The sequence below is a fragment of the Artemia sp. Qi Xiang Cuo genome, chromosome 3 (genome assembly GCF_049724085.1).
Source record: "Artemia sp. Qi Xiang Cuo chromosome 3, ASM4972408v1, whole genome shotgun sequence".
In the NCBI taxonomy this organism is placed as follows: Eukaryota; Metazoa; Arthropoda; class Branchiopoda; order Anostraca; family Artemiidae; genus Artemia; species Artemia sp. Qi Xiang Cuo.
In genome coordinates, this window is record NC_142796.1 from 47,429,245 (window position 1) to 47,445,701 (window position 16,457).

Sequence of the window (16,457 nt, forward strand, 5' to 3'; positions counted from 1 at the left end):
TTTTGTATAGTCTAGGAAAAAATTGCGGCAGCAATTTTGCTGTTACCAAACTAAGTTCATAAAATTACAAGCATTTTTCTAAGAAATTATAAGGCCAGTTCCTTTCTCTTTTCTAATTCTATCTTAAAATTTTAGTACTATTGTCTTTGACAGGCTTCAAAGATAAGTAAAAATAGGTACAAAATATCCATTTTTTCAACTTTTTGAATAATGTGCTAATTAAAATTTCTTTACATTATCCGACTACGAGGATTTTAAAATTGTAAATTTAGTTTTCCTTTTACAATCCTATGGGATTGTAAAACGAAAAGCAGCCAATCTGAAACGCCTAATGTTAAATTTACGACCTGTTTTTCTTTAGATAAATTCATTCCATTCCAATCCTCACTTTCTATGTTATATCAAGGAATAATGCTTTGTTATTCTATTACTAGGGAGTGGTATTTTACCTGTCCAACCAAGTGAAGTAATGATAAGAGCTGGCTACTTTACCAAGTTCCCTTTAAAAGTTTCCCATTTTTGAGCTAGGACCAAGATAAATACAACACAGCCTGCGTCTTTTTATGCTCTTACGGAACATAAAAAGTGCTTCGTGCACCACTACCCCCTAACGGACAAATACATAGTCAAATTAAATATAGTCGTTGTATTTGCGTTATCTTGTTTTGAATGCTGTGCTTGTAATTCTCAATCAATTTACTGCAACAATAATTTGATCTGCTAAGGAAATTTTCTAACAGTCTTATCAGAAAGTTTTTTGTTTAGATGGCAGAAACATGATTGTTGGTAAAATTGTTACATAACATCATTGTCCGAACAGCAGAAAAAATTTTAGGCGTTGAAGCAAAAATGACTAGTTTTCATGCTTGAGAACATTGACAAGGAGTTCAAAAACTGCTAATATTTCTAACATTTAGCATATTTTTTGTTTCTTTAGGTCCCCTTGGCTCCAACAATAATCCCTGAAACTTTTAAATTTGTTTTCAAGCCTGTGGTTTTTAAATTTACCATTCAATCATTTACGTTTCCAAGATTTGTTAGCAAACAGTTTTTGTTAACTAGCTTGATGTTCAAACTTACAATTGCGTTGCGGAAAACGCAATGCGGTGCGTATTCTGTATTGCATCGGCAGACTCTGTTCACATCAAAAGTTGCATTTCCTAGCTGCCTCATTATGGTCCTATGTTCTAAATTCACCAGGATCTTTTTAGTTGGTCGCCTTTTGCATCTGAGTTACAAAATTCACTTTTTTTTAAAACAAGTTTGTCCTGCATGACCCCTGACATAGGAAATTGCATCTTCCTATGACTGTGGCTCATCTACGATTCATTGTTCAGATCTACATAGCCTAGGCTTGGCTATTAGTGCAAAATTACCAAATCAAAAGTTGCATTTGTAAAAAAGGATGAGAATAAAAAATGGTAAATCAGATATCTCCCCCATTCCTTTCAATGGATTGTAAACTTTAGTTATATATCAGTGGATAGCTTGCTCTTAAAACAGTCCAGTGCACTGTTCATCACATTCTAACTGACAAATCCGTATCTTTCCAGATATCCTCCCATGCCTTCTTAATTAAATTGGATCTTTTATACTCAGGATAACTTTTGTCATTTATTATTTGACGAAACTTGACACCTAAAACCAGCCTCTCAATTATCTCTATGTTATTTGCTTCCGCAATCCGCAAGCGTTGGATTTTTTCAACCCTTGAGTCTTGCGGAATACCTGAAGGATAAACAGCAAGAAATGCATGCTTTCCTCCGTGAAACACAATCTGCAGTGGTTTTCCACAGATCCGTTTTCTCTTTGAATCTAGGGTAGCCCTATATTCACAAAGAGAATGCAATATCCTATGTCAGGGATCATTCAGAGCAAAAATGTTTAAAAAAAGTAAATCTAGTGACTCAAATGCAGAAAATGTGACCAACTGCAAGAATCATGGTAAATTTGAAATATAGGACCATATTGAGATAGCTAGGAAATGCAACTTTTGATGTAAACAGAGTCTGTAGTTTCACCGCTGCGACGATGCAGTGTAGAATACACACTGCTTTGCGTTAACCGCAGCGCACCTGTCTGTGTGAACCACAGATTTATAATTTTAATACATCTTTTCTAGATTTAATAATACGTCTTTGGTGTGAACATAGCTAGTGATTTCCTAGTGAAATAAACTCTTCCCTGGTTATTTCTGGCTTTGGCAAGAGCATGTCAAAATACTTGAATAGGTAACGACTTTGTTCCCACCGCAAATATTTCAAGCAAACAACTGGACGGCGAAAAAAAAGTCTTTGGTAACTCTGAATGAGTGAAACTATTCAAAATTAAACCACGAGAAGAATCATGGAGAGTAAAGAGAATTGTAACGTGGAACATGTTCCGTGTAAAATTTCTTTCTCAGGCTCGGCTAAAGTTTCAGAATACTTTACAAGCAACATCAGCAGTAATGTCAATGACAGTAAGATTTTTGTGAGGAATTGTGTTTAATTTTGGCAGTAAAAAGTTGAGCTAATTTCTGGAAGAAGTGCCTTGGGTGGTTATTAAAGAATATTGTAAGGCTCAGATATCAGTGTATATTTGGAACTGTTGAGAAGGAAACATTTTAAAATTCAAAAAAAAACTTTTAACCCTAAAATAGGCTACTTACTTAGCCTATAGGCTATCATTTCTATTTACTTTAGCACTTCAGTTTACTTTACCCCCCCCCCTTGGTAAATTTTTACCAAATCATATTACTGACTTATGGATAAAGTGAATATCCCACTTGATGCCTTTTTTATGCTCTTTCCAAATATAATAGGCTAATCATTTTTGTTGGAAATGAATTTCACCCCACCCCTATAGCCTATATACCAATTCAGGGTATATATTTGCACATTAGGGGGGGTAGGGGTAAATTTTATGGTAAAATTCTACTTTAGCTACTTTTGGTTATCTTGGAAAGAGGTTAGGTTAGGAAAATGAAACTTTCAGGGATAGGGCTACATGCTTAAGTAGGTCCTATGTCCCGGGAAGGTATTTTGAAATACCTATCTCCACTCCTTCTCTCCCTAGAGGGTCCTGACCTTTCATAACCTTTAAAAATTTGTGTGTTATAGAAGTGAAACCTTACAAAATATATTCTCTGTTTGAATGAAGTGCAAAAAAAAATGTTTTCAGCTTCACAATATTGGTCCATCTAAATCTAGGTGGTTTTAAAGATATGCAAATACATTTCCTAAATTTTGAAAAAAAAAAATTTGATAGCCTATTGCTTAAAATTATTCTTAAATAACAGGAATTGTATTTTTAGAACTAAAGACAGATAAAAAGAAACTGACAACTGAAAATTAAAGTAAAATGTTGTTTTGTCAAAATTTCAATAGGCATAGACCTGTCATGTAGGGAAATTTCAGGACCCTCTAGAGAGAGAAGGGTGGAGGTAAAACCTTCAAAATATCTTCCCAGGACATACTTTAACCTGTAGATCAATCCCTGTAAGTTTCATTTTTGTAACCTAACCTTTTTCTAAGATAGCCAAAAGTAGCTAAAGTATAATTTTACCAATTTTATTTCTGATGTAAATGGGAGGTAAGTTTAAACTTCACCCCACCCCCCTAACAGGGGCATTGTTTAGGAGGGGCAAGGGGGCATTTTCCTCTCCAATAATGTGAAGAAAAATCTATTATATAGACCATGCTACTTGAATATCCAGATCTTGACCCCTCTTGCCCCCCCCCCAATGAAAATGCTGTAGATTTGCTCCTGCCCCCTAATGTGCAAATATATACCCTGGATTGGTATATAGGGGTGGGAGTTAAAGTCATTTCCGAAAGAAATGATTATTATATTTGAAAAGAGCATAAAAAAGGCATTCAGTAGTATAGCTATTTAGTTTATTCATTATTCAATAGGCCTAATGTGATTTGGTAAAAATTTACCCCCCCCCTCCTAATGTGCAAATATATTGCCCAAATTATATTTTCCCCTATATCTTGTTGACATTACTAGTAAGATTTAATATCAAAGAAGAAATTTCCACTAGATTAAGAAACAAAAAATTAATAGGAAATATATAATTTGGGCTTCCCAATAGCCCAGATACTGGTAAATTTACAGTTTTCAACATATTTTAGCTAGGATGAAAGTGAATATATCACTTGATGCCCTTCTTTCTGCTCTTTCATAGTTCAGTAAATACTTTCAGGCTAGGGCAGATTATAGGCCTATTTTGAGCCCTTAAAGGGCTCAAAAAAGCCTCTAGCCAATTCAGGAATGTTAATTATGATTTTAATCAGTCTTAATAGTAACATGTTAGTTAAAAAAAATGCTGAAAATTTTGAAAAGAGCTAGAGACCCCTAAAATATACTGCAAGTTTTTCTGTGATGTCATTTTCAAGGAATTTCAGGTTCTTTTTGAAAATTTCTAAAGATGTGTTTTCAAAACAAAATATTCTACTATTCAGAAATCAGAAAATAATAATTACCATTCCTGACTCAGCTGTACATTCTAATTTTTTTTTTTTTTCATTTGACAGTCTTTGTCAGAAGCATGTTTTTAAACTTTTAGTTACTATGGAATATTTTAAGTTTTGGGGCCCAATTATGGGCTCATAATAGAATTTCCCTCAGAAGCATGGGTGCCCATAAGGGGGACAGGGTAGGGGGGCTGCAGCCCTCCTGGCTGAGTGTCGCTGCCTTATATTTGTATTAATTAAAAAACAAATTCTACAAAACAATTTACTTTTAAGTAAAGAGCTCCATTAAGCCAAAAATTGGTAGAAATAAAGTCAAATAATCTTCAAAGCATAAAACTACCAAAAATCACTATCAATAAATAAATTAAACTCAAAATGAACAGAAATTAGGATAAACAGCCAAGTCAAACTCAAAACAAGCAAAAATTAATAATAGTAGGGCTGATAACCCCCATGCCTTCTCAAGATCAGAACATAATTCAGGCTTAACTAAAAAAAAACATGACTATGGATTGTCCATTTAGTATACATATATTGATATTTATTCCTTAAAGTCTTAATTCTTTTTTTTATTTAATAAAAAAAATAAAGACCAGAAAATAACTTGCACTTTACTAGAAACAAAATATGTTTTAAATGTTTTTTTATTAAATAAATAAAAAAATTTAAGACTTTAAGGAATATATGTATACTAAATTGACAATCCAGTCATTTTTTTTTTTTTTTTTTTTTTTTTTTTTTTTTAGTAAAGCCTGAATTATGTTCTGAACAAAATGGTTGTCTTAAAATTTTGACTGGATGTGTTTGGAAAATGAATCACCTTGAGAGATGGGTTGATTGTCCTCCAATCTCTTTTTACTCTTAAAAAGGACACTAAAACTTTTAATTTTGTTTTGAATTAGCTCCTTTCAATGTTTCAATGATATTTCTAGCTATTATAGAGTAGTGCTGCCTATCATACTGCTTATATGCCCTTTTGAAAACCTGCATGCATATAGTTTTTTGCTTAATTGAAACTCCCCTAAACGCTTTTTAAGGAAGTTTCACCTTAATACTCTTAGTGTCTTTAGGTACAGTAACTGTAGTGGTAGCATTAAAAGTATACACATAGTACCTTCTGGCTAGATAAAAATCCCCCACAACTTACTCTTTAGGTCTAACTTAATAATATAAGTGGTTCTTGAGATATTGCTTTGTCACTTTTCCAAAAGTTCACATACTCATAGTTTGTTTTGATTTAGTTCAACATCTGCCTAAATATTCCTTATATTTGATTACTGAAGACATTGTTAAGTGTTCTTTGGACTATTTGTTACTAAATGGATGTCTTGCAATTTCAATTGAATGTGTTTGGGTAAAAGAGGGAGGGCGGGCTATTTTTCCTCCATCACGTTTGACTCTTAAAATGGAACTAGAACTATACATTTCCAATCAAATGAGTCTCCTTTAAAGTTCACAAGACCACCCCTTCTATAAGAACATTACATGCCCCCTGGGCATAACTTACAACCCTTACCCCCAGACTCTGGGGGAAGGGTTAACCCCAAAGGCCTTGTTGTGTGGTATTGGACTATTTTTGAACAAATGACTATCTAAAAATTTCTATTGTATGCATTTGGGAAAAATATGGCATGGGGGGGGGTATAGCTGCCCTCTGAACAATTTGACTCTTAAAAGGGCACTTAAACTTCCAATTTCCAATGCAATGAGCCCCCTTCAAAGTTTATACAACCACACTTTCCATAAAAAACCTTATATTCCCTTGGACATAGCTTAAAAACCTTGCCCTGAAGGCTCTGGGGGGGGGGTCTCATCCTCAAAGACATAATTTCTGGACTTTTAAACTATGTCAAACAAAATAGCTATATCAAAATTTTGATTGGAAGTGTCCAGAGAAATGATTGGCATGGGGGGGGGCTGGTTGCCCTCCCACCACTTTTGGCTATTAAAGAGTGCACTATCCCTTTAGATGTCCAACCAAATGAGCCATTTTTGAAGTTTTTACAACATCAAATGACAATCTTACAATTTCTATCAGATACGTTTTGAGAAAATACAATGTGTGTGTGTGGGGGAGGGGAATATCTGCCCTCTGATCACTTTGGCTCTTAAAAAGAGCACTATAACTTTTGATTAACAATCCAATGAGCCCTCTCTGAAGTTTATATGACCAACCTTTCTGTAAAGACCTTATATGCCCCCAGGGCATAATTTACAACCCTTGTCCTGAGGGCTATGGGGGGGGGGGGAATTTCATCCTCAAAGACATAATTTCTGGACTTTTTAACTGTGTAGAACAAAATGTCTATCTCAAAATTTTGATTGGATGTGTTTGGAGAAATGATTGGTATAGGGGGGGGGGCTGGTTGACCTACAATTGCTTTTGACTGTTGAAAAGGCCACTAGAACATCTGATTTCCAATCCAATGAGCCATCTCTGAGGTTTATACAGCCACCCATTCTACAAAAACCTTATATGCCCCAGGCCATAACTTACAACCCTTGCCCTGAAGGTTGGGGGGGGGGAGGTTGTCATCCTCAAAGTCATAGTTTCCAGGCGTCTAAACTATGCTGAACAAATAGTTATCTCAAATTGTTTTTGATATGTTTGGGGAAAATGATTGGCATGGGGGATTGGTGCTGGTTGCCCTCCAATCACTTTTGACTATTAAAAGGGCACTAACCCTTTCAATTTCCAATTGAATGAGCTCTTTTTGAGGTTTCTAAAAATTTCTTTCTATAAGAAGTGCCCTGGTAAAAAAAAATACTACATTGTGCCCACATTGTTCTTTACTTAGGCAGTGCTATTGCACTGCCTGTGATATTTTTATTTTGTGATTTCTTTTATACAGTATAGGAAGTGCTGATTAGACCAAGTAAGCCCCTTCCCCCTAAAATTCAGCTTATGGGTGCCCATGCCCAGAAGCAATTATTGAATTATCCAAGAGCACAAAGAAAGGCATAAAGGGATACATTCACTTTCATCATAGCTAAATTGTGTTCAAAACTGCAAATTTACCCTGGTACCATCAGTTTTTGAAGTAAAATGTACAGAAGCTCCATTACCTAGCTCAAGTATTTTTCCTGAAATGTAGACCTATAAGAAAGCTTTGCTTGAAAGCAATTGTTGATCCCTACAAGCAATTAGATTAGCCTTTTAGTTTACGAGTTGACTCTGTTTAAACTACTAATGCATAAGAATTCATTTTGGGAGGGCTTTCTCCCTAAAATGTTCAGGTTTTATGCATTTTTTTTTTATTTAGCCAAACCTAGGCTACAAGGAGCAGCAAAGGTAAAATGTTTTGTTAATTTGCAAGCTAAAGACTGGACATATTGCTGTATGCACCTTCTCATACTCTTTCCAAATATACTTTTTAGACATGGAGATACTTTAGATAAAGCTTTAAGACAAGAATAGTGTGCTTTAGGAAAGGGAGATGATGAATTAACCAAATTTTCATCCTTAGATTAATAATTGACAAGTGCCTGAGTCATCAGACCTCCTCAGCCCTTAGCTTTATAGATTATGTCAACACATTTGATTCAGCCAATAGAAGAGCTTTAGCAAAGATCCTATCCATTGTATAGAATACTATATAAATGCATTAAAGTGATTAGTGGTAAGTACAAAAATAACTTTGCTGCATATAAGGTAGGAAATGAGGCTAGTAGAACGTTTTGCATTGAATCAGGCATTAAAAGAGCTCATCCATGTAATTAATTGCAGGGCAGATCTAGAGCAAAATCTTGGGAGAGGCCCAATGTGATAAGGGCACCAATGAGCAAAACCCTGGGGGCCCAATGTGACAAAGGTGCCAATAATTGACAAATTTATTCTAAAAAAAAAGATGAAAATAGAAAATAATGGGGAAAGAGGGGACCAGAATTTTTTTTTTTTGGGGGGGGGGGGGAAAGGGCCCCCCTGGGCCTCTCTGGATCTGCCAGTAATTAATTGTTTGTCATTTGCTTGGCAAATGAATTGTTCACTAGGCAGTCATTCACTAATATCTAACAAGAGGAGTAAAAGATTTTCAGATTTTTGCTAGTTTTTAGAATTGGTGAGTGACTTGCCTTTGGTGTGTGCTTTTAATTCTTCTAATTTTGATTTTTATTGAATTTTATTTATCTTATAATTTTGGCATTGATTGGTTTGTTTTTCATGTTGAATCCATGTGTTGTTTTGTTTTCTTTGTCTTTCCACATTTTGCATTTTGAGCATAGAATTAAGTGGCAAAATAACACTCTCCTAGACTTAGACTATACTGATGATTTGAGCATCCTAGATAAAAATGTTGGCGAAATAAAGGATTTTTTAGGGTGTTATGAGAGCTCAGGGGACAAGAATAAGCTTGAAAATTAATGTTAAGAAGACTAAATCACGTAGACTAGGAATAAGAGAAGGTGAAGAGGTGATGTTGGGTAAAAAGAAGATAAATCAAGTGGATAGATTCTCTTGACTAGGAAGTAGTGTTAGTAAAGATGATGGATATAATGAAGATGTTAAAAGTAGAATACCCAAGACCCAGGGTGTTTTTTCACAATTGAGTTTGGAAGTATAAGAAGATTAGTCTGCAAATCAAGATTAAAATATTGGAATATACAGTGATGACAGTGGTCAAGTATGGTTTGGAAGCATGGGTGCTCCAAAAGACAAAGGAAAATCAATTAAGATGTTTTACAGGGAAATCTTTTACAGATTGTTTTGGGTACCTCTCTCACTGACAGTATTTGAAACAGTAAGCCATATGAAAACATGATTCTATCCTGCTACCTAGGGCTATAAAAAGAGATATCTAGAGATGGCTAGGCTGCACTTTGGCTCTTTGATTTTGATTCTCCCTATTTTCATACCAATATTTCCTAAAATTCTTTGAGTCAAGGTCTGATTTCTCCCTAGAATCAAAAGGATATATTCTCTCAGATTTCCACATAATTTACATGAAAAGCACAGCACAACATAAAATTATTACATTTTACTTCAGATAATAATGATAACATACAACATATTTTACACTAACTAGAAAATATAAAAAAAAGAAATTCATATAAGCATCATTTCCAAGATGTCATCACATGTAGTGTTTACCTTTGTCTTGAAGCCAGCAGCAGCTTTCAGTATCATGACAGTTGACAAAGATTTATATTTGTTTCCAATCAGTAATTGACTTGAATAAGGGAGACTTGAGTGAAATTCTGGAGACTATTTTGGATGTCTGTTTTTATAATTTCAGGAGGCAAAACAAAAACTTAGCTGAAACACTGCTGAAAGGTAACAAGAAGATCGGCAATATTCACTTTTTGTGTTCTGGGTACTTGATATTGCTACTGAAAGTCTTCAGACCAAGTATCTTTTACCAGTACTGCTCAAATGACAGTTCTTCAACTTGGGCATCTTCCAAGTCAAGTGCACTTACATCTGTCATTGCCTGTAACCTCAATTCTGAATCTGTTTCTGGGAGGGAATATTATTATGTTAGGACATGAAATCTCACAAATAATGGTCTTAGAGATTTCATAAATTTTGCCTTTCAACTTGAACTAGTGTTTTTTCTGCTTGGTTAGGATTTATGGTATTTTTGACAAGACTGGTAAAAGAGATGTGTGTTGTCTGTGCCTCTTGAGGAACTTTGAGTTTTTTGCATGGAATTAATTGCAGCAATTCCCCCATATGTCTGGTTTAAAAGCAGGTACTCATTTGAATTATAAAGATCTAGATCAGTAAACAAATCAACACTGCATATACAATCCAGTTCAAAGAAAGTTAGATGCAATACCATTCACAAGTTTTCTGAAACTTGCCTTTAGGGAGTGAAGAAGCAGGGGCTCAGATTGAAAAACTATATTGAATTCATTGGAGAGGCTTGCACGGAATTAACTGCAGCAATTCCCCCATATGTCTGGTTTAAAAGCAGGTACTCACTTGAATGATAAGGATCTAGATCAGTAAACAAATCAACACTGCATATACAATCCAGTTCAAAGAAAGTTAGATGCAATACCATTCATAAATTTTCTGAAACTTGCCTTAAGGGAGTGAAGAAGCTGGAGCTCAGATTGAAAAACTATGTTGAATTCATTGGAGAGGCCAAAAGAGTAGTTCATGAATTGAAAGTGTGGCACTTAGAATCCAAGACAGCCTCTCTTCTGTATCTTACAGGAGAAAGCTAAAGACCCTTCCATGCATGACCAAGGAAATTAAGAAGCAGCTCAGTAAAAAAAAGAGGTCTTGGAAAAAATACAAAGCAACTGAGAGTCAAGACCAGTGCAAGAAGTTCAAAAGAGCAAGAGATAAGTTGATAAAATTTAACCAGGAAACTTTATCAGAACCATGAAGCCACACTAGCTAGAGAATACCAGCACAACCCAAAGAAATTTTGGTAATATGTGTCATGTAAAAGTCCTGGTAGGTGATCAATACCTAAATTAACTTCTTCAGGAGCTGAACTGACAGATGTCAATGAAATTGCAGATGAACTAAACCACCAGTTTCTGTCTGTTGTTTAGTAGTGCATCAGATACAGATCTACCCAATGTTGAACCTACACAAATCCACCATCCAACAGAGCCCATTGAGATTGATAGTTCAAGTATCCTCAAACGACTTAAATTGCTAGATGTCAACAAATCAGTTGGGTCAGATAGGTTAATCCATGCCTTCTAAAAGAAGTTGCTGCCATCCCATAAGTATAACTTCTGCTGTTGCTAAAATCCTGGAAAGAGTGGTAAATGACTCAGTCATGAAGCATCTCACACTTAATCAGATACTATTGCCCAGCCAATATGGTTTTCAACCAGGAAAGTCTATAGAAACAAATTTGCTGGAGACTTATGATGTTATAACAGACCTGATTGATCATGGCTTACCTGTGAATGTCTGGTTGCTTGACCTTGCAAAAACATTAGACAAAGTTCCACATCCACACTTGGACAAAAAAACTTATGTCCAGTGGAATTAATGCAGAGATTGTGGGCTGGATCTCAGCTTTTCTTACAGAGAGAACACAGAGAGTGAGACTTTTTACTAATGAAGGAGAATCAATCCTCTCTGAGAGATGTGGAGTCACCAGTGATGTCCTGCAAGGTAGTGTCTTAGGACCTACCTTATTCAATTTCTATATAACTGATATTTTTCAATTAACTACAAATCATCTAACCCTTTATGCTGACAATTCAATATTGTTTGATGCAGTCAATCATGACTCACTACAAGCAGATCTTGACCATATTCAAAACTGGGCAACAACCGTGGCACATGAGCTTCAATATTAACAAATATAGTGTTATTCATTTTGGCAAGTACAACCCAGGTTTCAAGTATGCTATGATCAATCCAGCTGTAAATGACATTCAAGAGCTGCAAAGTATAGATGAAGAAAGGGATCTTGGAATCATTGTTGGCAACCAGTGTAAATTCCATTCGAACTGCAAGAAGACTGTGTCTCATGCAAACTTTGTTCTAGCACTCTTAAAGAAAATAATATCCTGTTGATCTTTCTGTCTTATTGTGAGATTCCGCAAGGCCCTTGTCAGGCCAGAACTTGATTTAAGAATGTGCGTAACATCACCAGGGTACAGGGGTGATGTACAACTTCTGAAAGGAGTGAAAAGGAAAGCCACAAAGGCAGTATCTAAGATGGAAGACAAATCTTATGATGAACGTTTAAAGGAGCTCAAATTATCTACACTGGTTTACCAACGATGAAGAGCTGATGGTTATGACATATACCAAAGACCACACGAACAAGGAATTCTGTAGACGCCGGAGTTTTCACCTATTGGGATAGGGTCTTTACCTTGATAAATTTGGGAACTGATAGTTTTTCTGGGTCTATAGTAAGTGTAAATGTTATCTTTTCTTAGATTTTTTAAATGCGGTCTGAAACCCCTTTAAAGTACAGGAGACCAAGATAAACTGAATTTTCCCTTTGATTTGCGTTTTCTGTGTAACCATCTGATAATCTTTTGATGCGTTTTGCAACTAAATAATTTATTAAGCTAATTGGATAACCATTCTCAAATAAAATATCTCTAAGGTGGTTGAGTTCTGAATCCAAGAATTGTGTTGAACAAACTTTCAATGCTCTATCAACTAGTCATTCCCCTGCTCTAGCCTCTAATCGTTCTCCTGCTGTGAAAAGAGGAGTTGTCACTTCTCTAGTCACATCTAGGGCCAAACAGATAGCAGGTTGTCCCCATACTGGGTGGGAGAAAGTTATAGCAAAGAATTTAAGAGAAACTGGAACTTCTTGGGAGAGTGTAAAGAGGAAGGCTTTAAATGGATTGGGATGAAGGAGGAGTTTATACAGCTCTGTTGGCCTCAAGCGGCTTGGTGCTGCATTGAGTTGTTAGTAGCAATAGTTCATAGGCAAAAAATTTGTTCATATATTAGTCTTTAATTTTAGGGAGTGTCCTTATGGATTCTGCAAATTAATATCAGTAAGGATTTTGCCTTCTGAAATAACTATTTCCATTGGGTGTGTCTAGCAATTTTACAGCAAGCTTAAATAAGGTTGATAAGTCTTTGGAAATTCACATAGAGAAATTTATGAAAATTAAAGTTTGCAGCTAGATAATGTTGATTCAACATACTATCTCATACTTCATCAACATACTTCAACAACATAATAATCCTCAAATAAAACTCTAAGTGATGGACTCCTGGATATGGGTTAGGATCTTGCAGAGCTTGATGACAAACTTCCCCAGTCTACAGACAAGTGTCTACCACCCACATTGCCCTTATTCATCTGGATGTGTTTGGTACTAATCTTAGTGATACTCCGCTTTTATAAATGTTTAAAAAATGAAATGATTATTTTTTCAATATTTATTCCTAAAATATTTACAGAACACAAAGTATCTCTTCATGGTTACCCTTTACATGGTGAAAACATTTCCATTCCTGAGGGGTATGTTGGGGCTATATTGGAACCCACAAAAGAAGACAGTAGCTCACCAAAACTAAAACCAGTTTCAAAATTCAACCAATTCCGTTACTGGAACTGGGATATGCCTACAAGTAAAGACGATGCTATACAGCAGATAAAACAATGGACTTCAATTACCAAAGTGGTGAGTACAATCCTTTTTGACTCAGTATTTATTTGAACTAGGAATACTTGCTGGAGAAGGGGCAGAAAATTGCTTAGGACTGCTTCCCTCCACAATAGACCTTATAATAAGTGCAGTTTCTATCATGTGTCCTATAATTTTGATGCAATTTGCCTCTTCTTGGTCGTTTTGACACCTCACCCCTAAAATAGGCTATTTGGTGTATGTCCTATTTAAACAGATTCATAAGTTGCCTTTTCTTTTGAAACAGGCTGTATAGAACTTATGACCAACTGTTGTCACTTAGCACTGCATATTTTTTTTTCTTTCCCTGTTGAGGAGTCTTAGCTATCATTGTAAAATTGTATGATTTAATTTCATAAGGGATGTGAAATTTTTTTTTAAATTTTCTTCAGTCTTGACATATTTCATTTTATCTAGTGTTTAACTTGATGGTTATAAACTTTGAAAAGCTTTTGAATTCAGGGTAAATACTCATTTTTCAGACGTTTCTTTAACATTTTAAAGACAAGATTAAAATTAATATAGTACTTAATATTTTTAATTCAAATTAGTTAATTTATTAATGAATAGAATAATTTAATATTGAAAGATGCAACAACAAGGACGTTTTTCAATAAAGAGAAGTCTAAATTTAGTATTTATAATTAATTAATTACTTTGAAAAAAAATGTATCTAAAGATACAAAAACATAGACGTTTCTTTAATGTGTTAAGCAAGATGAATGAAAGTTGCTGAGTTTTCAGGGCTTGATATTTAAGATGTTTTCTGAAGGATTTGCTCATTTAGTTTTATTATTTTGTGTAAAATGTAAAAGAAAGTGTGTCTAAAGGTGGTGTTTACCCTACTTGTAATTGTCTAACTATATTTATTTCTGTCTTTCCATAAGGCTCTTTATATATCCCAGGAAAAACTAACAACCTTTTTTCTGTTGTCTTAACACCATTTTTTGATAAAATTTTTTTGAAAGGAGGCTAATTTTCTTATTTTACAATTTTTTTTTTTTAATTTATGTAGGATATTACCTAGTGCTACAGCTGGACAATTAATTTTAACAAATTGATTTTAAAATGATAGAAAATGTGCAATTATAGTAAGATTTTCCAAGTATAGCAAAGAACTGTGCAGTATTGCTAAGTCAGGCTCATTCAAATTGCTTCAGGCTATTAAAATTTGTCAAAATTAGCTCAGTTGAATAAAATACTAGTTAAAAATTTTTGTGGAAGGAAATAGAAAATGATTGACAATGATCATGAAAACCTGGCACCACTTGCCTCGTGATGCTATTATGATTTGTGATAGCCTATTGGGAGTATTCCTGATTTAAAACGTCTTCAATATTGTTAAAAATTAATCTTATTGGTTTAATATAGCAACCAGTCTCGTGACCATAAGAGAGGGTATGAAACCCCCAAATGTGGAATGTTTGGATCTTTGGTTTGATTTGTGGTTCCAATAAGCAAAGACAATGCCTTGCTGAATGAGTAGTTATGCAAGCAGGTTAATACTTCTACATTTTTGAATGCCCAATTTTCAGGAATTCAGAAACTTCTGGAAGAAGGGCAAAAGTTTCTCCCAGGTTCATGAAATATTTTCGTCACTTGATTTGAACACATTCTAGTTAACATAAAAGTTATAAAAAAAATTTTGTGACTATTCAATTGTATCTCTAGTGATAAAAAAGTGGAATGAAATTATTTCTCATTAAATATTCTATATCAATAGTAAAATGGGATCAAAAATTGAAAAAAAATGAAATAAAATATCAGTCTCCTAGCATTGCTTTTCAGTACTAAATTAGTGCAAGTGAACTAGCCTGGCATAACTGCATAGAGAAATGATGGTTTTCTATCTGGGATGTCAAACTATTAGCGATGTTTTAGTCCTTAATTATTGGTGTATAAAATAAAGTTTCACGAATATTTGTAAATAAATTTTCCAGTCCAAGACGTCTATATATCATTATTACCAGACAAAGGCTTTAAAATTTAGATATCAAATTTGGGGATGTCAAACACATACAAGATAAACGCTTTTAGGGAAACGATTTCAAGTCTGTATTTGTTATTTTCTTACAAATATGAATTCTTGCAATTAGAGAAACATTGTTTTGCCCTCTCCCCAGAAACAAATTCAAGGTCGCTTACCCCTCCCCCTAAAAAAATTTCCCTGAAAGTTTGGTCTGGATCCTCCACCCGTTAGACAAAATACAAAAGGCTTTTGAAAACTATAACTTAAGGAATGCTCATTTACAAAGTGTAAAGACTTTAATTGGTTTCTTTAGTAAGCTGCATGTGTAAAATAATCTAATCACGACTTCTTTTTTTTTAATAGAGACACTTGCATAAAGTATGATTATAATCGCCCAAAGTAATCTATAAAATCTCTTTTTATAGCTGATGGAAGACGATGAACAAGATGCATCATCGTCGGCAAAGTGATGAAATATTAATGCGTCTTGTATGCGGCACATGTCGTATAGTCAGTGATACGCGTGTTTTTCTAGCGATTGTTCTGCTCTTGATTTCTTCTGGAAGACTGTCCCAATTTAACAGATCAGGATTGACTTCATCTTCTTTCTGTTCTTCTATGCCATGCAAATACTTTTGATAAAAGTCACCTTTCACTATAAGCAAACTTCTTGGAAATAGTAGTAATGATGAGAGTTTTGTTCGAGTCATCTTTGTTTCTTGTCTTATCTGTAAATTGAATATTTATTATTATTATTTTTTTTAATCCAATATATGCACACACATTTTTTACTCTTGTTTTATATACTAATTTTTAATAAATATATATATTCAGCATCATGGTTTTTTTTTTATAAGAAAGGCTTTAGTTTTTTTTAGATTTTAATTTTAAAGTTTCCAACATGTAAGTTTAGGCAAAGATTTAATCAAGATTTAAAAATAAAAAAAAAATAC

General features: G+C 34.4%; 2 protein-coding genes across 4 annotated transcripts in view; one reads left to right on the forward strand and one right to left on the reverse strand.

The window, feature by feature from the left end:
* The first annotated feature begins 2,308 nt into the window (after positions 1-2,308).
* LOC148954196 (uncharacterized) lies at positions 2,309-16,068 on the forward strand. Its single transcript, XM_089086975.1, has 3 exons — positions 2,309-2,461; positions 13,309-13,532; positions 15,930-16,068. Exons 1-3 carry the CDS (start codon positions 2,347-2,349, stop codon positions 15,972-15,974), a joined length of 384 nt encoding a protein of 127 aa, XP_088943101.1. The 5' UTR covers positions 2,309-2,346; the 3' UTR covers positions 15,975-16,068.
* Positions 15,957-16,457, reverse strand: part of LOC148954197 (putative RNA/DNA demethylase ALKBH6) — a 57,779-nt gene continuing 57,278 nt past the window's right edge. For all 3 annotated transcript variants that reach the window (XM_089086973.1, XM_089086972.1, XM_089086971.1), the window contains one exon: positions 15,957-16,232. In XM_089086973.1, the coding sequence (XP_088943099.1) occupies positions 15,957-16,232 (276 nt within the window). The remainder of the gene's footprint in view (positions 16,233-16,457) is intronic.